The sequence below is a fragment of the Rosa rugosa genome, chromosome 2 (assembly GCF_958449725.1).
Source record: "Rosa rugosa chromosome 2, drRosRugo1.1, whole genome shotgun sequence".
Taxonomy (NCBI): Eukaryota; Viridiplantae; Streptophyta; class Magnoliopsida; order Rosales; family Rosaceae; genus Rosa; species Rosa rugosa.
Genome location: NC_084821.1, coordinates 7,141,643 through 7,164,950, shown reverse-complemented (window position 1 = coordinate 7,164,950; position 23,308 = coordinate 7,141,643). Strand labels below are relative to the sequence as shown.

Genomic DNA, 23,308 nt, shown 5'->3' with positions numbered 1-23,308 from the left:
TAAAACGAGCGAGAGGCTTTAGAAGCAACCAATGAGAATTTTGGTTGGACCTGAGCGTCTGAAACGCTATTTAAAGCAAGTTGGTGATTGTAGCATCACCTGAGGCGCCATCACCATGATGGATGCCATCCATGGCGTAATGGATAGGGACTGTGCCAGCCTTAGGCTGGTGGTGGACGGAGGCGGTGCCCTAGGCAGCAGTGTCGGTCACATAGCAGCGTCGGTCACACTTAGTCCAGGAATCAACTTTTGATTCATGCTTCGTTTCGCTCGAGAGAATGGATGTCCGTGCGAAGTCTTTAGTAGATGGATCATCATATCATGACCAGGATGACCTATCCTATCGTGACAAAGCCAATATGTGTCTAAATCCAAGAGATCTTCTCTCATAACTTCATTGGATTTAATAGCTCGAATAGTGACATAGAGTCCACTAGAGAGACATAAACTTCTCTAAGAGGCGCATTTGTGCGCAATCGTTAGAGGTATTGCAAAGAAATTCATTTCCGTTCTCTTCATGCGTTTTCCCATGGAATCAGTTGGCTATTCATAGGGGTGATTTGCCCTAAGAGCGTAGAGAGTTTCTGTGACAATAATCAAGGTGCCATTTGGCAAGTGGAACTTGGGCTATTCCATGTCCTTGAATTAATACCGATGGCCCAGCCATCGTGGTCACAAAGTAATATGCTCATAATCAAAATTGAGTCATAATGAAAGGAACTCGAAATTTTATTCATAAGCCAACGGAGTTACATCATTGTCTCTTTGACCAAAGAAAATCTAATCCAAAATGCTAGCTAATGCAAAACAATGGTAGTCGTCTAACTTCTTTCGGTAATTCCAAAATAAATGTGACCAGATGAGTAGAGAGATGTCGGTGGAGCAATGCTCGCTTAAGTACCACTAATCTCAGAACCTTCCTAGACATCACACTTACTTTGGGTGAGCCTACTTTGAAGAAAGACTAAACCATTGGCATTTACTACAAAATATATGGCAATTGCCTATTACATCTCTTGGAAAAATAAAGACTTAAACAGAATTGGCAATCTATTGATCCCAGCCAGATTTGTAGTCTTTAACCCTTCACTCTAGATCATCATCCTGATCTTCTTGTTCCACATCGTGAGCTTCTCTTGCTTCACAATATGCTTTTTAGGCGGTGACAATTTCTTCACGAGCTCTACAAATGTGTGCCCAATGATTGGATACTCCACATCGAGAACATACATCTCTTTTCTCAGACTCTATTGATTGAGGCGCTTTGAAAGCGTCATTTAGATGGCTCTTAGTGTTGGTGGCCCCACCAACATGGCCAGAGGCATTGCCTCCCTCTCTCTTTCCACGTTTACCTCTTCGGTTCCGTGTTCGCCTATTTTGGCGATTACCTTCCCAAGTAGAGCGATTATATGGACCAGAACGTCCAGAAGTATCCCTACGATTAGGGTTTCGCTCTTGGCGCCCTCTCTTGGGGGCGCGACTATAATTGGATTCCGTAATATGCTCTCTTTCCACGGATCTCGAATTATAGTTCTTCACAAAGATGTTGTCATACTTTTCAGCGACATTCATAGCTCCAATAAGCTCATGAAACCTTGTGATCCGTCCTGCAGTAACATCGATTCGATATTTCTTAGCAACCATCAATGTAGAGACGGGGAAGGTAGAGAGAGTCTTCTCAATCAACATCGCATCTGTGATCTCTTTACCACATAATTCCATTAAGGATTTATGCGAAGTGCTTTCGAGTTGTAGCCAAGAACTGACTTGAAATCACAGAAGCGGAGGCTATGCCATCTCAATTCTAGGTCAGGAAGCAGGGAGTTACAGACGTTGCCAAATCTTTCTTCGAGTGAGACCCACAGCCTTCTGGGGTCTTCTTCATTCATACACTCGTACTGGAGCGAATCATCCATATGATGAGTCATTAGGATGATGGCTTTCGCCTTATTTGCCTCTAAGGCTGCCCTATTTGCTTCCAAAGCTTGAGTTTGCTCAACAGTTAGCACGTCCTGGCTAGGCTCAAGAATCGTATCCAGGATTCCATCGGCCTTGAGATGCTGGCGGACATCACGAACCCACCTGTGATATTCAGAGCCAGTTGTTCCCAATGGAGCAAAGTCCAATTTGTTCAGGTTACTCATCCTGAAAGAGAACAAGAAATTAGGGTTAGTTTCGAAGCGTAAAAGGCTACCACGAAAACATATAAAATTCCTGAGCGTAATCGCTTCCAAGAAATTAGGAATTTCTGAGCGTAATCGCTTCCAAGAAATTCAATTCCAAGAGGTATTGGATTAGATCGAAACAATGACGTAAGTGGTCGATCATAAATTCTCTACAAACTCTAAGTTTGGAGATCTCAACAAGCTCCAAGCTTGGAGTGAGTACGAACCCCCACAGTTCGGCTTAATTAGGTCTCCCCTATGATGAAGAAAGGGGGGACCTAATTAAGTCGAACTGTGGGGGTTCGTGCTCACTCCAAGCTTGGAGCTTGTTGAGATCTCCAAACTTAGAGTTTGTAGAGAATTTATGATCGACCACTTATTCTTCTTCTACGCGTCTTCTTCTTCCTCCTTCTGTTTTTCTGGTTTTTTTTTTTTCGTTTCGCTGGCAGAGGCTAACAGGCTAATTGATGGGTGCAGTGGAGTCGCTGGGTTGCAGGACAGTCGCAGGAGGCTGTTGGTGCTCGTGCAACAGTGGTAGCAAGACTAGCATGGGCTAGGAGCGTTGGTGGCAAGGGTGAGATTTTTTCAGGTTTTTGGTTTTTAGTTTTGGGATTTCAGGGTTAGGGCTTCGTGCTGATAACGTGTTTAAGGAAAACTGAATTGAGAGAGAATTGAATCGTGCTTTCATTGATAATAGGGGCCTCTTTATATAGAGGATTACAAGCATAAAGATAGAGTTGTACATGGAAACATAATCGCACATTGATTGGATATCTCCTAAGATTCTCCAAGAATATCTCTAATATAAACCCTATTTCAACTAGAGCAAGTAACCTCGAGTTTGGGCCAGACATATATTCTGGATTTACTTGAACAGTTTTGAGTTTATTTATTTAGAATGGCATTTTATGCATTTCTTATTTTGGTGAAACGTCTTCATTTATAGTAGTAAAGAAAATTAAATAAATATAGATACAAAAAGAAAGAGCTTTGAGACAAAAACATAGTGAGTTTTTTTTTTTTAGGAGAAAAGAAAAACACTTTTAACATCATTGAGTTTAATTTGCTCAATTGATTTCTTCTTAAGCACCTTTCTTAACTTCTTAACTTCAATGCAGACTGTGCAGCAGTACATAACTTGAGTCACCGCTGCTTTTGGCGCGACAACCGAGGTTTGAGCGGTAGTGGCACCAACGGTGGCGTTTGGATGAGCTACGGCATCGCACTCAGCCATGATCCTTGAGGTGAAATACTCTTGAGTCTCCAAATCTAAGTCGAATTGTGGAACTATGAGCCTCACATTAGAGATACCAAAGGCACCGAGGACAAACTGGAGCAGATCTTTGATATGATCGGAGAGGATTTTACAAAAATGTTTCAGACGATTGCTGGTACAAGTTTCCTCAACGTCGGATTGGAGCTCTTGAATCTTGATGGAATAAGACGCACGGAGAAGACTCTCGGCGTTGCGCACCTTGTTGATGCAGCGCAGAAGTCTTCCAACCTTGAGCTTTAGAGCTTTCTTCGTCGTTTCATCCATGGCGTTTCGTGCCATTTTGATGAGTCAAAGACTCACGAAGATGAAGAAGAGTGGGTCGGGTTCAGGCGTTCAGCGATGAAAATGGGCTTTTGCGCAAAAATGAAATTTCTTATCTATGTAATGGAGGGATTAAGTATTTATGGTCACGCGAGCTTGTGACCCATTTTGGAACTGAACCACACGTAAGGCCCATGTTGGGGGCCGGGCATAGCGGGCCCTTACCACGCCACGCTTGGTCCAATTGGGTTCGAAAGAATTAAGAGAGAGAGAGAGAGAGAGTGATTGATTGATTGATTGATTGATATGTGGCTCGATGCAGGTTGGATTTATTAGGCGAAAGGGCAAAATCGTCAAGAATGAAATAATTTGAAGATGCAAGTAGCCTTATGTGTACAAGAAAAGTTAAGTGGCTTTATGACTAATTAAAGTTTCAAAACGACATTTATGAGGAATTTTCTATACAAAAAAAAGGCAAGATTGGAAGTTTTGTGTAAATTTTAGAAGGAGAGGTCCAAATACAAATTTAAGAGATATGAATAGAACCTCCCCACCAAATAATGACCTCATTTGCAACCCATAGTATATTGTGTCCAAATTAACCACAAAATATTGGCAAGTTAATACTTAATACCTTTCAACAATAATGGTCTCCATTGGTATATGAGTTGTCTTACATATTGTATCGACCACAAATGCTACTAATAATCATAAGTCACTTTAACAACGGTGAGGGTCGTCAGCTCAATCCCAACAATGACACATGAACAAATTTATAGAATGCGATGTTTTTAGTATTGATTTTTCATTCAAACCAACTGCTTACTATACCTAAACTATTGCTCATTATAAATTTCGGTACCTCACGTTTTAAAAATATCAGAACGGTACCTGAGGTTTTTAAGGATATTAATCGTTCCTTCAGGGCTTAGTCTATTATTATTTTTATTAAGATCGTGTGACATAAAAATCATATCGAAAGAGTGACCCTAGGGTTTGAGCACAGAGAACGGCGGCGACGGATCTGATCCTTTTCGTCGTTTCTAACAAAGGCGCGATCTCTCGGAGTCGAGCGTGGTCCTAGGATGAAGCAGGGGAAGCAGACTTGAGGCTTGGAACAGGTGTTTTCGAGGTTGTCGTTTGCACAACAAAGGAGGATGGAGTGATCTTCTGCGACGACGTTTGGAATAGGTGCGAGTTTTGTTATCGGCGGAGGCTGAAAATGAGGTTTCTGCTGTGCGACGGCAGGTTGGAGTCGAGATCGAGGAATCGAAGCTATTGCTTTCTTTGGTTTCAGTGGGCCTGGGCTCTTGGGCTTGGTTATAGTTATGTAGTTTTGTTATATTTGTTAGAATAAATGTGTGAGAGCATCTCTATGAGCCCATGTGGAAGTACTTAGTGACACCATGATACCACAATTGCGTGCTCGACGTGTGAGATTAGGTAAAATAGATTGCCTGCAGGGCGAGATTCTTTTGTTATAATAGAAACCGAATGGTTTTTTTTTTTTCGATGAAGATCCAAAAGGAAGAAGAAGAACAAACAAAAATATATTTAGCAAAAAAAAATAATGGATTAAGACATGAAGGGACGAAAATACCATTCAAAAATTGACAACTTGCAACCTCCGTAACGGAGCTAATTAACGACTCTAGGTACTTATCTTCGGTTGGGGTAAGAACCTCATGTACTTTTATGATATTTTCAAAAAATGAGGTACCGAAATTGATAATGAGCAATATTGCAAGTATCGTATAGACCAATTTCTCTTTCTTTTAATCTAAGTGAAACGAAAAATTGTTTCAACATAAATCAAAATATCACTACACAAATAGACACAACCGATATCAATCCTATATCCTATATTTTCAAACTTGATTTTCCATCACCCATCAAAAACTTTATTAGAGACCTCAACCCACATTTAGGCAGCGTTTGTTTGCCCGGTTAAGCGGCGTGATAAGGATTAAAAATTTCTTGTCTAGTTGTTTCACCTGTTTGGCAATCTGGATTTGTGTAGATTGGAAATTTCAATTCCTATCAGAGTAGGATATCTAATCTTGTTGAATAGGTGGGATAAGAAGTGGATATAAAATTTGATAGACACTAAACTTATCGTGAAACACATACATGCCAACAACAACTACTAGCCTTCATCTTCGTCGACCAATTCCATTAACGAATAGATGCAATCTCCTTTCCTTCGTCTCTGTTTTTTTTTTTTTTTTTTTATCTTCTTCTAAAATGGATAGAGTTTCAGTTCCAATCCAATTCAAAATCTAGTGTAACAAACGAAGTATAAGGTTAAGGATAAGATTCCAATCTAATCCGTTTATGTATCCTAATCCATTCCTATGTTAGTGCAACAAATTGCAACGGCCTTTTTCTTTCTTCTTTAAAAGGAGAGGACCTGTCACGTGGCGCAACCAAAGTCCACCCACGTCATCCAATTCCAGTCCTTTTCCCTCCTTACTTCCTCTTCCTCTTCGGCGCCACTCTCCCAGCTTCCGTCAGTTTCCAAGAACACGCCTTTTCCTCTCCTCTCCGTTTTTGACCATGGCCACGCTGCTCAGAAAGGTCTGGGAATCGGTTTCCACCCGCAAGAATTCCACCTCGTCTTCTTCGGCGACGGCGCCGTTTCTAGGGGCGTTCGATCCTATTCCGACGGAGCTGCTGATGCAAATTGTGAGGCTGGTGGGGCCCAAGGGAGCGGCGAGGCTTCGCGTGGTGTGCAAGGCGTGGCGGTCGCTGGTGGCCGACAATGAGCTCTGGATTTTCTTCTGGCAGACTCAGGAGCTGCATTGGGAGAGCATCTTGTTCTCCGATACGCATTTGCGATCCGGTTACCATATTCAGTATGTTCAACTCCATTTCCCAAAATTGCTGTCTACTTTTATGATCGATTCTCATATATAAAATAGTTTTTTGGTTACTAATACTCAACGGAATTTCAAATGAATTCCGTTGTTTGTTTGTTTGATGATGATTTGGTGGTTGGACTTTTGGAGTGCTGCATGTACGCTAACATCTGAAAATGGAATTTTTTTTTGTTGCAGACCATTAATGTCTAGTTATGGTCAGAGAGCGCAACCTCCCGGTGCTATTATCATCGATGGTGAATGCCCTTAACGTCTTTACTTAATCGATATTGGTGGTGCATGATTCATTTTTTATTTGTTAGAGATATGCAGTGTTTTAGTAAAATCATCATCTACCATCTAGAAGGAGTTATTGTTACATGTATGATTTCATTTTTGTTACAAATACTTTTTAAGTTTGTCTAGATAATTGTGTGCTTCATGCTCTCATTTTCGCTTTTTATGTATTGGGAAGGTGGCTCTGGCTACTGCAAGTTTGGTTGGAGTAAAGATGATTATCCAGCTGGGCGGTCAGCAACCTTTTTGGTGACGCGTTTGTTCATAGTTGAAATTTTTTCTTTTGTATACAGTTTTCCATTTGTTGGGCTAAAATACAGACATACTTTTCACTCTCTCCTTCACTCTTAGTTTAATAAATTGGAATTTTCTTGCCATATCTCTTCTACAGGAATTCGGTAACGTTGAGTCTCCTATGTACTCCAGACTACACCACTTTTTTGCTACTATTTATAGCAGGTATGCTTTCGATCATTTTAATTTTTACTAAGATGTTCTGGTCAAACAACAGGTACCTGTTCTTCCCAATGCTATACTCTTTCTGTCAGTTTATTGTACTTGTTTTTTTTTTTTTTTTTTCTTATCTAAGGTAGACTATTTGCCAAGTGAAATACAAGTGAGCACATTTAAAATGATTTGAACTAAAATTTTCAATTAGGAGTACATGCAAGACTGAACTACTAATCTACTAGACTACCTTAATCATCATGTTGTATGTGGGCTCTGACTCTCAAATAGTCAATGGCTTGTATCTTTGGTAGCACATAGAGCTCTTACGTGCTTATGTATATAGGATGCAGGTGAAACCATATTTGCAGCCTGTGGTTGTTTCTATTCCAATCTGTCATTATGATGGTGAGTTACTATCTCGTTATTCTCTAGAGTGATATCTTTCTTGCTTGCATTAGTTCTTGGTGTTATGATTCTGATCTTCTTATTCTTACGTCCTTCATTACTTACACTTTTCACCTACTTCATGTGCCTATATTCAGATACTGAATCTGCCAAAGCATCGAGACAACAGCTCAAAGATGCCATATACAGAGTGCTGTTTGACATGAATGTCCCAGCTGTTTGTGCAATTAATCAGGTTAGTTCTCCCCGTTGCCCGCTACCTGGATCTCTTGCTTGGTTTCAGATTTGCAAACTGGATTTGAATCATTAACTAATTTTGAAGCACAATGAGACCAGGTAATTCTTTGATTAGTGTCGTTCTGTTATTTTATTTATTCTCTGCTTCTGAATTGTAGGCAAGTTTAGCTTTATATGCAGCAGGAAGAACTTCTGGGATTGTTGTAAATATTGGCTTCCAGGTCACTTCTGTTGTTCCAAGTAAGCCCTCCTAAGTTTTATTTAATCTTCCTCCTGATTTTGGGCTTAATAAATTCTAAAATTGTTCTCCATAATACTTTATACTTTCTGGGGGAATGTCTATAATTTCTCTTTTATTATTATATGTGATTTGCTTTCTTTAATTTCAGAAATGTCATATTATTGCTCAGTCCTTTGAGTTAGTTTACCTCTCATATATCTTTACCTAGCAATCTGACCAAGGCATGTGTGACTTGTAAATCTGTTGAAGGCATATGCTTATTGTTTTAATTTGTTCACATGTTCCCCTGAAATTTCATGCACTGAACTTTTCAGTTCCAGTAGTTTTCTTTTATCTTTGTTTCTGGTTGATGGAACTGATTGGAACTTTGTTTTTGTGTTCATAGTTCTAAATGGTCAAGTTATGCGGAAGGTGGGTGTAGAAGTTATGGGGTTGGGAGCATTAAAGCTTACAGGGTTCCTCAGGGAGCTGATGCAGCAGAAAAATATCAATTTTGAATCACTGTACACCATCCGGACTATAAAAGAGGTAAAGTTCTTATCCTTTTGTGGTGCATGCTGTATTCAATAATTATCCTCATATAATACTGTTCAGAAACTGTTAGTGCCACCACTAGCATTCAATTCTTCTTTATAACAGGCAGTGTCTATTTCTATGCCTGTTCTTTTGTATGGCGAATTGCCTGATGTTATACATGGAAACCTACTGCTGTAGAGGTGAGTTGAGCGTCTCAGGGGAAGAAGTTCAATAATCCTCCATGCTTTCCTTGCAAGTGTTGGAACTGCAAACTATAATTTTATCATGATAAATCAAGAAGATATGTTTCAATTGCATGTTTCCGTGTTTCTCAAAAACCCGTATGATGTTGGCTAATGTTGTTGTTTAAACAGCAACTATGTTATGTAGCTGCTGATTATGAAGCTGAACTTTCTAAATACACACAAGCCTCATCTGGAGAACGTCTTTCAAAAGAGCGATTTCAAACAGGAGAGATCTTATTCCAGCCACGACTTGCAGGAGTGTAAGTATGTTTTACTGGAAGTTCTGCTACTTATTTTCTGTTTCCAACACCTGCCCCCCCCCCCCCCCCCCCCCACCCCACAAAAATAAATAAATAAATCTTCGGCCGCTTAGTTTATTAGAATACAGAACTTCACAGGAAATTTTTATATAAATTTTCTAATTTTATGTTTGGTAGGCGTACCATGGGTTTGCACCAGGCTGTTGCTCTTTGTATGGACCATTGCCATTCGGCAGAACTAACAGGCGATGATTCTTGGTTCAAGACTGTAGTCTTGGCAGGAGGCAGTGCATGTTTACCAGGACTTGCAGGTATCAGTCAATTATGGAATGTAAAGTGGGTATATTACATGTGAGTATATTGATCTCGACATATTTCATACAGGAAGATTAGAGAAGGAATTACATGGACTTCTCCCTCCATCTGTGTCCAATGGAATCACTGTCATTCCCCCTCCATTTGGTGCAGATACTGCATGGTTTGGGGCTAAAATAATCAGCAATGTAAGCTCAACAGAAGCATTTGCATGTACATTTCAAACATCAAAATTGCAAGTGTTTCCATCCCCATGTATCTTAGCAGAAACGCTTGTTTTGAATGCATTGGTTGAGTTGGTTATAGATCAATCATCAATGTATTATCCTTCTGGTCATATTTTGTCTTTCATGCACTTTTAGAACAGTATCACATATCAAGTTCTAGCTTTCATCTTGTTGGTTGGAGTTGCAAGTATTAGTGTTGATTGCATTCTATTTAATCTAATTTACCTGCAATAATACAGTTGAGCACCTTCCCTGGTCCTTGGTGCGTGACAAAGAAGCAGTTCCGGGAGAAGTCAAAAGTCAAACTATGGTGAATAGTTGAGCTGGTTTATCTATCTAGGCGCTTCCGTGGCTTGTAAGTGATGTGGAGTCCAGGTTCGTATTCTTATAACTGCCAACCGAGCAGAAAGGGGTTTTATAGAGAAGAACAGGGTGACATTTAAGAGTTTTCCATATTGTATCTTTTATTTTTGAACTGATCGTCCTAGAATAAGCAATCTATGATGTAACTAATATTTCCAATAAATTGCAAATACCGCAAGCCTCTATGTAATGCTGAACGATAAAGCGTACGATGAGGCTTTGCCCAAGTATAGTATTGTATCAAGATATTTGTAGGTTCAAATGTCGATTTGCTATTTTCCTCAGTTCTGCACTTTTCCAAGCTCATTGCACTATCAACCTGATAATAAGCATCAAATGCAGACTTATATTACAAGTATGCTAGAATGGAATGCAAATTTCAAGCTCATGGATTTCTAATAACCTATTAACCCTCTCCCACATTCTGTAAATTTCTTTGTGCCTGCTATGGTTGATGGTACCTGCTACAAACTCGTGGACTACACCATCTATCTCAATTGAGCTTACTCCACGAGTTGTCTCCAAGTCATTATCTGTGATGATCTTCCTAATTTTAGTAGCATTTTCCTTTTCCCCAGCATTAGCAAACATAATCCCTGCAAGTTTGTATCTGTCACCAGACGTTGGCTCAAGATCAGTCAAGTGCTTGAAAGCCAGGTTCCCTCTCCTCACGTCACTGTGCATTCTACAAGCACCAAGAAATGCACCCCATATAACTGAATTAGGCTCTTCCGGCATTGACGTGATGAGCTTTTCCGCCTCTGCCAGCCGCCCTGCACGACCAAGAAGATCCACCATGCATCCATAATGTTCAGTGGATGGTTTAATCCCATAAAGACGAACCATTTGGTCAAAATACTTGTATCCCGTTTCAACATACCCGGCATGAGAACAAGCTGATAAAATACCTACAAAAATTACTTCATTTGGGTGAATTCCACCAGCAACCATATCATCAAACAGTTCGAAACATTTTACAGCTCGCCCATGAATGGCGAAACCAGATATGATAGCTCCCCATGAAACTACGTCTTTCTGTGGCATCTTCCTGAAAACTTCATAGGCATTTTCTATGCTGCCACACTTTGCATACATGTCTATAAGAGCAGTACCCACAGTGACACTAATCCTAGCCCCAATTCTATCAATGTATGCATGTATCCATTTGCCTTGGTCTAGTGCTCCCAAATTAGCACAAGCACACAATGAGCTCACAAGTGCTGATTCATTTGGAGAAACTTGAGAACTCAACATCTTTCGAAAGATGACTAATGCTTCTGCATACATACCATTCTTTGTGTACCCTGCTACCATTGCACTCCAAGATGCATCATCCTTTGCTACCAGGTTATCGAACATTTTTCTAGCACTTTCTACCTGACCCTGACTGAGGTAACCCGAAATCAAGGAGTTCTTAGCAAGTGTGTTATCCTCGGAAAAGCCAGCTAAAACTCGCTCTGCACAGACCAAACCATCTGATGAACTCGAGTACATGTTTATCAGTGAACTATGAATGTAAGTATCTGGTGCTATTCCGGCCTTAATTATCCGGCCATGCACTTCTCTACCTTCGAAGAGCGCATTCACTTGGGAACATGCTTTGAGAACAAAGGTGTAGGTGTAATTGTCTGGTTTTAAACCATCTAGTAAAAGCCTACTATAGAGCTTCAGTGCAAGATAAGGGGACTTACCCAGTATTAAACCTCTCATCATGGTATTGTAGGCAAACACATCAGGATTAGATATGCTATCAAAAGTTGATAATGCATAGTTAAAGTTTGACACTGTGACATAGGCCTGAAGAAGCCTCCCACCATTTATAGGGCGCGCAATTAGTCCTGATACAACCAATTGAGCATGAACTTGTCTTACTTCTTGAAAATTGCTGCACATTTGAAGCAAAACGACGGGGGCCGGCATTCCAGCCGGAATTCTCGACGAGAAGGATGGTAACTTGTTCTGGTTGGGAAGAGATGGAGGAGCAACAGCAGCCATGTGAAGTCTCCAAATGGAACAGCTATGGCCTGTTGGAAGAAAGGGATATGATTCTGCTGAAGTTATTCATTTTGGTCCCTAGTTAGTGGTGGCCTCAATTATCTAGAGCCAGAAAAACAAAAGTCCAAAGCAACATATGATATGAAGATAATTGCATCAGGGGCCCACAGCACACAACTCCAGCTCATTTTGACACATAAATTGTAAATGAACAACTTGCAAATTTGATCTTTCAACGCGTATAAGGTTCACTCTTTGGCATTAAATAATTTTGCAGCATATAGTAGCTGTCAAGGTATTCCACAAAAGGGAGCTTAAATATTACAAATCACAGATGTTTAACCTCAGTAACTCGGTAATTAACAAGGGATGCCTACCACAATATGGATGAAACCAGAGATGAATGAAAAAATTGTCACTCCCTCACAAGTTTTGAGAGTATACTAATCAGTGGAAAATAGTCTGGAGATTCAAAGTAACCGGAACAGCAACAATAGGAAACCAGCTGTGAGCATTGGCAATGGAGATGGAGAGGAGGTGGTATGAACCCCGTTTACATCATCAGCCAAAGTTGAAGGCGGTAATGCAGGGCATGCAAGACCCAATTTCCCCTCGTGGCACTCATTGGCAAAAAGGCCAGGAGGGTAGTTTCCATAGAGGTTGATGTAGCTGAACATAATAGAAGCACATTCATTTGTCAAGTCGTTCAATACATCTGTATAAGGGCAAGCCAATTCCTTGAATGAAGCACAACACTTGTCAGCAGGGTATCGTGGTCCTTTGCATTGGCTTGTGATGATGGTGTAGTTCAAAAACTCAAAGTTTACTGGACAACCTGCAGATGACATAATCTCATCAAAACCAACTACCCTCTGTTAAGATGTCCAAAAAGAAGATGCAGATAAGATTGAGTTTTATGCAACCCAGAACCAAAGAAAGAGCCTAGGATGAAACAATATAAGGTTTGCTTCTAGTTCCAGAACCAAAAAAAGAACCTAATTGAATCATGGATGTTATTCTCTATTCTGTTCTATCTTTCGCTATGCCATCTATGATCCCCAACATGCTTGCTTCTAGTTCTAGCGTTCCACTAGTTCTAGCGTTCCATCTTTCTCAAAGGACCAAAAGATAAGCTCCTCGTACTATAATTGCCAAAACACTAGAAGACTAGCATCCCCACTTCTCAACAATCACATGGAATATGGGCAACTCAAATGGTATCCATAGATGCAAGGTGAGACTACACAGCATAATCAAGTTGCTGAAATCACTGCCCCAATTGCTTGGCTTCAAATTAAAGCCTGATTCCAAGATCCCCTACTTTCTTTTCCCACATCAATGCAAGTTAAAACTAAAGTAAACCTTGGTGTGTCCATTACAGCCCATTCACACAGATATATGATCAACCCATAAACCATTTGCAAACACAGTAGAATTCTGGGCAAGATCCCCAATTTCATTTTCACTAGTCAATTCATATCTCAGAGCCAGTTTGACTTGAATTTCACTACCAGAAACTGAAACATCAGCACAGACAAGTACTTGATTACTAAGTTCATCATCCAAAACCAACTCTCCAATAACAGATCACTAGTGAAAACTTCAACATATACTTGTAATACACTAAAATTGAAAACAGGAAACATTAACTTTACACCTTGCAGCACTACATTTCGATTAAAGAACTAAACTTTATGATCTATAAACAACACAAAAAGGGTATGAAGGAAATGAAACCTTTCTTGGCCTGCAGTAGGTTCCGGCCAATAGAAACCTGAGATTCAAAGATACCATCTGCACTTGCACACAAAAACATGAAAAAGTTCAGAGCTTTGATAAATCTAAGCTTGTCTGAATCCAATCCAACTAAACATACAGAAACAGTCAGCTCAATTGAGCAATACAATACCTGAAATGAAAGTGGGAGAAGATGAAGAAGAAGCAGGGAGACCCAACAAAATGAAGAAGAAGAAGAAGAAGAAGAGAGCAGCAAAACAGAAGCTGGAGCTCTGATTCAACACCATGCTTTCTGGGTTCTTGGACAGCACAGAAAGAAACCCAAGACAGAGATCAAGCTTGTCACTTTTTGCCTCTAGCTTGTGTTACTGACTTTCTTATATTCCTTTTTTCTGGAGAGAAAACCAGAAAATAGATAGAAAAAAGGGTTAGTGCTTTAAATACACAGGCTTAAAATGAAAAAGGAAGAAATGGTGGCAACTATTAGTACCTAACACACCTGAAGGAAGTAAGCACGGCTTAGACTGAAAATGGAGTACAGCAGGATATGGTTAACCGCGTTAATCTTCAATCTATTTTTTGACTATTTTTTATTTGTTTTTGTTTTTGTATAATGTTGTTTTTGGACTAGCATAAAGCTAGGAAGATCTAAACCTAATAAGTTAATTGTGGTTTTTTTTTCTTCCTTATCTAAAGTTAATGATGGTTTCTTAGTTGTTTTATGTATTTTGGCATTTCACTGTAAATTGTGAGCTTCGGTGAGACCTCATCAACCAGATGTCGGATTAGTCTATTAAAATTATTCAGCAGGCCTCATCAACCAAGTGATATGAATAAAATTAACATCTATCAAAATTCTCTTGAACTTGATTCTAATTGTAAATTTATACACAAAATTGACAGTTGTTGAAATTAACATCGTGAACTAGAAATAAATTATCAACATTTTACTTCTGAATGCTCTTCACCTGCCACTCATTTGGAGCAATATCATCGTTCTAGTTCTTTGAATCAAAATGAGAACAACATCAACCCCTTTAGTGTCGATGGCACATAGCAAGCTATCTCACATCATTCTGATTTGTTTAACGTGAATAAGAAGAGTGACCGTCCACTAAATGTAAACTGATTTTATGAGCGAGTGACTTAAAATGATGATATTGCTCCCTTAAATGGGTGACACGTTACAAGAAATTAGATAGATGACGATGGATCCATGCGACGTTTAATTTAATAGTTTATATTATATTTAATAAGGAATCCGTTTATTCGATTGCAAATTTATGCAATAAATTAACAAATTGTGTTTTTTGTTTTTTTTTTGTTTTTTTTATTTCTTCAGAATTGTGATTATAAGTCTAAGAGAGTAAAGTAGCTTGACACGTGAAATTGGGGCTACCTCATTCATGGGAGAAATCCACATCTCCATTACTATTCCTATACATTGTTTTCCATTGTTGCACGTATAAGTGGCAATTTAACCATTTCAGTTGAGATGGTTCGGTCACCATCTTAATGGGAATTACGCGTTAGCTCAACCATTCCAACTAAATCCTGCTGTCACCACGAACAAAAATTATAAACTAATGATGTTGATGATCAAAGATGGTCCCCCGGTAGCATAGATTTAGCAAAACGACACTTTATCAATAAGCTTTAACCTCCGAAAGTGTTTACTGTCATCAAGTAATCCAGAATTTAGTAACTCGATCATCAAGGGACCAAAAATTTTAGAACTAGGATTCTTCTCACTTATTGTTCAACTATGAACAATTGTTCTGATTTTTGTTGTAACCAGATGCAAGTATGACCAAATCTTCTTAATCTTGTTATGTTGCAACTCTAGCATCATTTGATAATAGGTAATGCAAGTATAAATTAAATTAGTGTGGTTGGCCTGAAAGATACTTAGAACCTCTGTTACATTGTAATTTTCTTTATGTACATGGCACTGGAAAATTTCTCTGAAACAAAGTGATGCCGCATTGTACAAAGTTTCATTCATTCTTTTTTTTTTTCTTTTCTTTTCATCTCTGCACTGTTCTGTTCCAAAAGCAGCAAAAGGTTACAGCCCGGTTTAAGAAAAAAAAAATTAAAAAAAAAAAAAAAAAAAAAGTGGGTTGGGCAGAGAGACTGTATTCTAAATTCGAAGTGTCTCTTCCCAGTCTGTATATTGCTGTAGCTGCATCATACTTCTTTACTCCGATCCACTAAGATTACCTATTCAACAGAACAGTCTCTTTCGCTGCATAGAATATATCCATATACATCTCAGATTTCGGCTTAACAATGCTAAAACTCTATAATGTGAAATATTCGCTCCGTGTGTGTAACTGTGTATGCATATTTTGGTTTGAAAATGATGATAAGAAAAAGGTTTTGCTGAAGAAAAACTTACATGAAATCTGGACTCGTCTAGATTCTCCAGCAAATTAGCAATCTCAACTTGCTTTACCACTGCAGAATGCAACACCTGTAACATGAAAAAGTAATTTCATACATCCAACTAAAGGTTTGAAAAAAATTATTAAAAGCAGTCAAACATAGCATACTCTTTTTGTTTGCTCAAGATCATATTCAACGGACTTAATCCTGTCCAAAGATTCCATAAGCATTCGATCCTTTTCTAAAGGAATGGTAGCAGGCTTGTTGCTGAGTTCCTCGTATATTTTTTCTAGTTGTTGAAGACGCTGTAAACATGGAAGGACACGGTCTTCTTCCACAGCTTCAGGTGCCGGTGAATTAGTATCCGAGATGCTTTCCCCCAAATTAGATGGGTAAACATTGTTGTTCTGCCTTTTCCAAAATTCCAATCTTAAAATATGAGAAAATGGTATTAGCCTGACCAGGAAAGATATCATCAATCTCGCCACACGAGGGAAATTTCTCTTCTCAATTTTATCCATAACAGTGTCAAGTTGATGGCTGACCGAACTATCTGAAAATAGCCATGAATTTGGGAAATGAGCCAAAGGTAGGTTGACATCAGAGATGGAAAAGTATATACAACTATGCAAAGAGCATTATTATCAACATCTACAACTATGCAACTTGTTAATCTAATATATATACTGGAAGATGGAAAAATTGGTTGCCAAATAAGATTATAAGAACAAGTACCTTCTGAATTTAATGTTGCCTCACGAGAACCATTGTTCATACGACAATCAAGTGATTGGTCCTGATCATGTCCCAGATTAGTTGTGATGGATTTATCAACCAGAGGAAAATGATCGTCACAAGTGTAGTAAGCACCTTGGTCTGATGCCTTGACGTATATAAAAATAGATTAATCAATACATAAACCCACATACGGTACATATATAGAAGTATAGAACCACATAATATTGAGAATCCGAAGTTTAAAACTCACTTCTTCATCTACTGCAGCCAAAGCAGGAGGTGTAGAACTCCTTCGTCCTAGTGATGAACAAGGATCATCAATATCTGACCCTGATTTGGCGATAGATGCCTGAGTAATAAGTGAAAAATAAAAGGAAATTATATCCATCAGCTTCATCTAACTATTGCCAGGTCAAAAACTACAGATAATAATTTTCAACTAACCTTCAGTGGCCGTATCTGAACATACGAGTCAAATATCTGCTGGTTGTTAGACACTCTGGTTACTTCCCTCACAAATGTTGCTTCAGCATTATGCAGAAGCTAGAAATACACATGAAAACCTTAGATTAATTTTTACTAAACAGTTCAGTAAATATATTCAAACCTGAAACAAGCATAAAAAGTGTATCTAATAGACAGGTAAGATGAGGAATACCTTCATTATCTCGATATCATTCCATGGACCTTTACTAGACTTGAGACAGCCTCCTTCGGCAGAGCATGTACATGATCCACCAAGGAAGTCTGGCAACTGACTGAAAGGAGATATATGTAACAGTGAGATGACAGGCACTGCCAAAAGAAAATTGCAGAGTATAAGGTAAACATACCTTGAATCAATCACCTCCAGTAATTTACATAAGGATTTGGGTTCCAGCACCTGGATATTCAGATAATTAGTACAATATTCAAGGCTGAAGGAGGAGGAGGAAATTGAGATACTACAGGCCCGGAGCAATAACCTTTACCTGTATTTTAGCAATCGTCTTTACATCAAGAAATTTCTGTGTGGCCGGCCAAAGCATCTTCTTAAAGCCAGGACCAGCATTGACAATGTACATCCGGTGTAATGTCTGTATATTGCTCAACAGTTAGATAATTATATCACTCATAAACAAGTTTAAATATTTTATGACCGAAAACGAAAAACAAATAGTCGTCTAATAGAGTTACCTCAGGATAGTAATTGGTGTCTATCTTTGTCATGGAAGCCAGGAGATTTGCAGCAGTGCGCGTGAAATTTTTCATGCCCTGAAATTCAGATGAACATCAATTTACCGGGTCAAATTTTGCAAGTAGCAATCACAGCTAAAGACAATACAAACTTGGAGAAAAAAGAAATTGCTAAGATGTAGGTGTCAGCATACCAAGCCTTGCACATCCAGTATAGTTGTTGTAGAACATATCTGTCTCTTTGCAGCAATTGAACAAGCAGGGAATTTTTCCTGTAGAGCCCTCTCAAATTCTTGGACATGGTACTTTAGGTATCGCTCTATGCTGGTTATTTGCATAAGCCTACTTGGATGGGCTTTTCCCAGTCTCTCTATGTAAACAGGCCTCCCTTCTTTATCAACACCATGGTACCCTTGAGGGTAATATTGCAATACTTCATCGAGCTCTCCAAATTCAAAATCCTTCATGTTCATTAAAATGATAATAAGTTAGAGCTGACCAAAGACAGGAACAAATAATTAATTAAAAAACAGACTAAGCATCCTTTGAACATACTACGACATTCCAACCATAAGATGTTAATTAATTATCTGCCAAAGATGACATTCCATTTCAAGGTCTTAGTTCAGTAGTACAATTAGACAATTCCTCTTTCCTAGCGCACCAAAAACTTCAAGTCTAATACATAATATATCTACAGCTAAATCATTAGTAACATAAATTATCCTCATTACCTCCAAAATGGTGTCTGTCCCGAATTCATTTCTCCATTTAAGCATTTCTTCCCATAATTGAATTGTTTTGTCAATATTAAGGTCTCTAGCTTTCAAAAATCTACATCAGGAGGGAAGAGGATAACATTAAGCTATATAATCAACATATCTGAATTTGAAAATGAAGTAAAAAGGTCTATCCGGGCCAGCACCATGTTCACTAAGAGATTCAACTTACCTCAACAAAGTATGGTAGTCATCATGCCTAGCAGGCAACAAGTCCCTGTCAAGCAGTCTTTGACGCAATTCTTGGACAGCAATCTCCTCTGCTGCATCCCGTACATCTTCTATAGAAACCGATGGAACCCTGTAGTCGATTTTTCTTTTTCCTCTTTTCTTAAGAGAATGGGTGAACTTACTTGAAGCATTTATCGCCTTCTTCCTGAGGTTGCAAATTCTTGAACGTCTTCTCTCTTCTTCAGAATTCTCAAAATCTGATCTTCTATCTCTAATTTCATCTTGCGCTCCCCACCCTTCTAGGCCTTCAATGAACAAAATGTACCAGGTTACATACCTTATATACTCGTTCTGACTTGCCCTCCCTTTTCTCTCTTTTATATAAGTAACATAAATTAGCCTCAACACCACAAAATGCATAATTGTCTGAAAACTTCTACACAACTTTTCTAACAGATACAGCCCCGAATACAATCAACTTTTCTTCAAAAAAGATACATCTTGTGAACCAGAAACCATACCTGACATCTTAATCCAGTGGCAGAGGAAGATTAGTTGAATATTTTGACCCGAAAATTTCAGTCACAGAAGGCAAATCCACAGCAAACTCTAGAATACGCATGTCACCATGTACTGTCAGAAATGTAAGCAGCTGAGTTAGGATTCACATTTAGACATAGTTCCATCTTCATTACAAAGAACAGAAGTGAAGTGAAGTAACAGACTTTATTACTTAGTAGGACAGAAAAATGAAATATAACACAATAGCTTGAAAAATTAAAATCGAAAACCCCCAAATCAACTCCCCCACAATCCAAAGCTGGACTAAAAACCACAAAACCTAAATCCAAATCCACCAAATGCTATATGCATTTCTGAACCCTGTCTGCTGCATTCGGCGAAACGAAACGAAAAGGAAACTATGACACACCAAAATGTCCCCAGATTAACTCCTTCATCATAAATCACTAATTAAACCTCAAAAGTAAATCACTTAATTCTTGTAGATAGATCTGAAGCAGGTAAAGTTTCCCTCTAAACTAAATAATCCGAAACACAGACCCCGATTCCTCACCATCAATCCCTAGATTCATTCTCATCATCATCATCATCTCCAAATCACCACCTTCCACAGATTCGACCAACCAAAAACTCTGTTCGAGTAAAAATTTCCAAAACCAGTCCCTAAACACACGTCCACTCAGTCCCTCTAATCAACCTAAGTAGCCGAAACCCCGTTCTCCAGCTCAGAAAACTGACGAAGGAGAAACAGTGACGCCATTACAGCATCATCAACCTAAACGCTTCTCCTTCTTCTCCCTCAACACGCATTGAATCTGGCCAATGCCGGTAGCCCTAAGCTCGGATCACGCGCTTCAAAACCCGCCACAAAAAACCAAAACGCAACACTCCAGAAACTTCGGAAATTCATCATTCACAATATTGCATTTGGATTTCGAATCGCTCAATTCGGAAACCAACGAAAACAAACAAAATTTATTTAATCAAAGAGAAAAAAAAATTAACCTTTGGAATCAAAATCGGCGTGTTCCGATTCAGGCGAAGAGAATCTAACCGGAAACAGAGGAGGTATATAGAAAACGGAAACGGAATTTCACGGCGAAGGGAAAAGCCGTTAGGAGAGATTCCCGAGAAAAATAACCGGAATTTTCACGAGAGAATTGAAAAAGATGAAAACTTGAATTCTGCAGCTGAAAACAAACCCACAGAGAAAGAGAGAAAACAGAGCTCTCCTTCTTCTTCTTCTTCTTTCTTTCTTTCCCCCAGCTGTCCTTCTGTTCTCTTTTTATTTCAATTTTAATTTCTTTTTAGTTTTATTTTATTGGGTTATTTATTTATTTATTATTGGTGTCCCCCGAGATTTGTGTACGTGTCGTGTCCTGGTTTTATTGCTTTCGCATTAAAACAAAAAAAAAAAAAAGGGTGGGAATAATAAATTAGTATATTTTGAGGGACTTTGCGGCAAAATTGGACTGACGGTGACGATTGGGGCTGTTGGATAAAGCAAAGGAAAGCACGAGCGCGTTTAACCTTTTTTTTTTTTTTTTTTTTTTTTGTGTTTAGCTTCACGCGCCATCTTTATTATATTCGAAACTGTGCTTTAACTGTTAATTAAAGGTGGTTAATCGCATTTAGACAAGAGTAAATATTACAGGGCGGTTCTTTGGACTGTTGCAACCAAAAGAAGTTGGGGTTCTTACTTCTTGGACTTTACTTGTTGATGGGGAAAGGATGACAAAATTTAGTTCCGTCTGTTGGATTTGGAGTTTATGGATACCTTTGAGCTATCAACATCTGTATGGAGGAACCAATAGCTATTTTACCCTACGTATACATTCTGCTCAAGATGTTGTTTTGTGCATTTTAAGGAGGTTGCATGTGCGAGTCGCTCTTCAATTTCATTTTTATGATCTGTCAAAATTGCTGGAAGAAAATTAAACATTGCTTGGAAGATACAAGCCAATAATCACGGCAGACGACCTAACAGTGTGAGACCAGATCCTTCTGTATTCTCAATCATATGACTCTGTTTCAATTTGACGTTATTTTGAGTTGTTTTTGTTTCTTACTCCTCACGGTGGTAATTTTTATATTCTTTAATCTTTACATAGTACAAATCAAACTAAAATTAATACACAGAAAAATTTATCCAAAACCACCTAAAATTTTGTTTGTGGGCATAGTACAAGGACATTTTCTTACTTTAATATTATTTATATTAACTGTATTTATTTTCTATAAAGTATCAAAATAAATTATAAAAATGCAAAATGATGAGATTTTGGGGAAGAAAATTCCATTTAAGAAATTGAAAGTCAACTAATAAAGTTGCATGGAAGAAGGTGAACAATATTAGGAAACAGTTCCCCACACGACCAAAATAGTAAAGCTTGGTTTGGTTCACTTCCCCCTATAAAACTGGGCACAGATTTTCGCAGCTCTAGCCCTGCCGATGCCTACTTCCCTCCATTACTCTATATGCTTAGCAATAGTACAAGTCTCATGATGAACACCATCACCATCACAGTCCCCAAACCCATGATGGGTCAATAATTCTACGCACGCTCTCATAATCCTGCGGCTCAGAATTTCCCAGAACCCCTAATAATCAATGTTATTGCGTCGGCCCTCATTAATTAATTAATACTAGGTTAAATTTTCATCGCCATCATTGGAATTCCTGGAGTTGGTTGAAGGTGGTTAGTTCATTCACATTTCACAACAGCAGCAGATACGACGCCGTACGGTGTTGTGTATACTGTATAGGTATTGCATGGCTCACCTAACAATGGCAGCGTTATTATTATGGAGGTGATTCATATTCCCAGCTTCGATCATGACTACGATTGCTATTGATCGATCACAAGGTTCTTGCGTTGTTTCCCCGCGCCATCAATCGGAATCACTCCGAAACTGTTGGATATTTTAAGAGGGGGAATTGGTGCATGTCGGCTATCACAAATGTGGGGATGAAATTAAGCACGAACGATTGTTATGAACCGTTTTTAAAAATTTAGGTTAGTAGATATATATACGAACCACTCAAGGAAGAAATAAATCATCTTTTTCATAGGATAGGATCATTCTTTTATTTAGGTAATTAGCATTGGTGAATTCAAAGCTGTATATTTTAAATCAAATTTGTTTCTCCCGTAACATAATATCAGTGTATATTATTTGTTTTTTTTTTAATTTAAAATATAAGAACACCTTATATTTGAATTGTCAACTATTGACAAACATGCAAGTTTAGGTAATATCCGAACTTCATCATAAAAAAAAAAATAATAATAATAATAATAATAAAATTTCTAGATCCGCATAAGCATAAGTAGGAAAATTCGAATTTCACATTTAATTATTAGTTGCTTTCATAGTTTTTGTGGATTCATTGCAAACTAATTGTAGGTCTCAAGATCATGATTTTCAACGTTGTATAAAGGGTGGTGGCTTACCCTCAGTTTATTAGTACGTTAACTTGTCAACTCTCTAAATCCCATTTGCTAAAAAGACGTTTAAAACGAGCTTGTTATAGGAAGTTTTATTAATGCGTGTGGTAAAGTACTATAATTATTAATTAGGAAATGATGTTTTTAAATCTACCCAGCAGAAATCTATGTACACCCAGCAACTTATTTATATTAAAAAAAATATAAATAAATTTTACTCATTTTCGCATTAAGCCCCCA

The 23,308-nt window shown here is 38.4% G+C and overlaps 4 protein-coding genes across 5 annotated transcripts; 1 reads left to right on the top strand and 3 right to left on the bottom strand.

Annotated features, from left to right (window-relative positions):
* The first annotated feature begins 6,170 nt into the window (after positions 1-6,170).
* On the top strand, positions 6,171-10,400 carry LOC133729037 (actin-related protein 8). The gene is made up of 12 exons (XM_062156512.1): positions 6,171-6,557; positions 6,759-6,817; positions 7,036-7,106; positions 7,249-7,316; positions 7,651-7,712; positions 7,850-7,947; positions 8,108-8,189; positions 8,576-8,718; positions 9,081-9,211; positions 9,389-9,522; positions 9,596-9,714; positions 9,993-10,400. Exons 1-12 carry the CDS (start codon positions 6,259-6,261, stop codon positions 10,065-10,067), a joined length of 1,341 nt encoding a protein of 446 aa, XP_062012496.1. The 5' UTR covers positions 6,171-6,258; the 3' UTR covers positions 10,068-10,400.
* LOC133729035 (pentatricopeptide repeat-containing protein At5g66520-like) lies at positions 10,365-12,259 on the bottom strand. Of its 2 annotated transcripts, XM_062156511.1 has the most exons (2): positions 11,808-12,259; positions 10,365-11,573 (listed from the first exon to the last, which is right to left on the bottom strand). In XM_062156511.1, the coding sequence occupies exons 1-2, from the start codon at positions 12,109-12,111 to the stop codon at positions 10,477-10,479; spliced, it is 1,401 nt and encodes a 466-aa protein (XP_062012495.1). In that variant the 5' UTR covers positions 12,112-12,259; the 3' UTR covers positions 10,365-10,476. The 2 variants fall into 2 exon arrangements, with proteins under 2 accessions (XP_062012495.1, XP_062012494.1); XM_062156510.1 differs by having other exon boundaries at positions 10,365-12,259.
* A 75-nt stretch (positions 12,260-12,334) lies between these two features.
* LOC133729038 (GPI-anchored protein LLG1) lies at positions 12,335-14,317 on the bottom strand. Its single transcript, XM_062156513.1, has 3 exons — positions 14,021-14,317; positions 13,849-13,905; positions 12,335-12,946 (listed from the first exon to the last, which is right to left on the bottom strand). Exons 1-3 carry the CDS (start codon positions 14,133-14,135, stop codon positions 12,582-12,584), a joined length of 537 nt encoding a protein of 178 aa, XP_062012497.1. The 5' UTR covers positions 14,136-14,317; the 3' UTR covers positions 12,335-12,581.
* Positions 14,318-15,699: 1,382 nt separating this feature from the next.
* Positions 15,700-20,889, bottom strand: LOC133732178 (phosphatidylinositol/phosphatidylcholine transfer protein SFH13-like). The gene is made up of 15 exons (XM_062159663.1): positions 20,625-20,889; positions 19,619-19,730; positions 19,099-19,402; positions 18,882-18,981; positions 18,342-18,608; positions 18,148-18,225; positions 17,943-18,047; positions 17,805-17,854; positions 17,630-17,729; positions 17,416-17,514; positions 17,222-17,320; positions 16,969-17,116; positions 16,401-16,786; positions 16,247-16,321; positions 15,700-16,093 (listed from the first exon to the last, which is right to left on the bottom strand). Exons 2-15 carry the CDS (start codon positions 19,623-19,625, stop codon positions 16,073-16,075), a joined length of 1,839 nt encoding a protein of 612 aa, XP_062015647.1. The 5' UTR covers positions 19,626-19,730; positions 20,625-20,889; the 3' UTR covers positions 15,700-16,072.
* Positions 20,890-23,308: the final 2,419 nt, after the last annotated feature.

Bases quoted from the DNA above. Each gene is read 5' to 3' on its own strand.
- LOC133729037 (XM_062156512.1), top strand. From the start codon at position 6,259: ATGGCCACGCTGCTCAGAAAGGTCTGGGAATCGGTTTCCACCCGCAAG. The intron at 6,818-7,035 runs GTGAATGCCCTT...TGTATTGGGAAG, and splicing joins CGGTGCTATTATCATCGATG to GTGGCTCTGGCTACTGCAAG. The intron at 7,107-7,248 runs GTGACGCGTTTG...TCTCTTCTACAG, and splicing joins GGCGGTCAGCAACCTTTTTG to GAATTCGGTAACGTTGAGTC.
- LOC133729035 (XM_062156510.1), bottom strand. From the start codon at position 12,111: ATGGCTGCTGTTGCTCCTCCATCTCTTCCCAACCAGAACAAGTTACCA.
- LOC133729038 (XM_062156513.1), bottom strand. From the start codon at position 14,135: ATGGTGTTGAATCAGAGCTCCAGCTTCTGTTTTGCTGCTCTCTTCTTC. The intron at 13,906-14,020 runs GTATTGTATTGC...GTGCAAGTGCAG, and splicing joins TTCTCCCACTTTCATTTCAG to ATGGTATCTTTGAATCTCAG. The intron at 12,947-13,848 runs GTTTCATTTCCT...TGTCATCTGCAG, and splicing joins CCTACTGCAGGCCAAGAAAG to GTTGTCCAGTAAACTTTGAG.
- LOC133732178 (XM_062159663.1), bottom strand. The intron at 18,226-18,341 runs GTATGCTGACAC...TCTGAATTTCAG, and splicing joins TACTGGATGTGCAAGGCTTG to GGCATGAAAAATTTCACGCG. The intron at 16,787-16,968 runs GTACTTGTTCTT...GGCTATTTTCAG, and splicing joins GGCAACATTAAATTCAGAAG to ATAGTTCGGTCAGCCATCAA.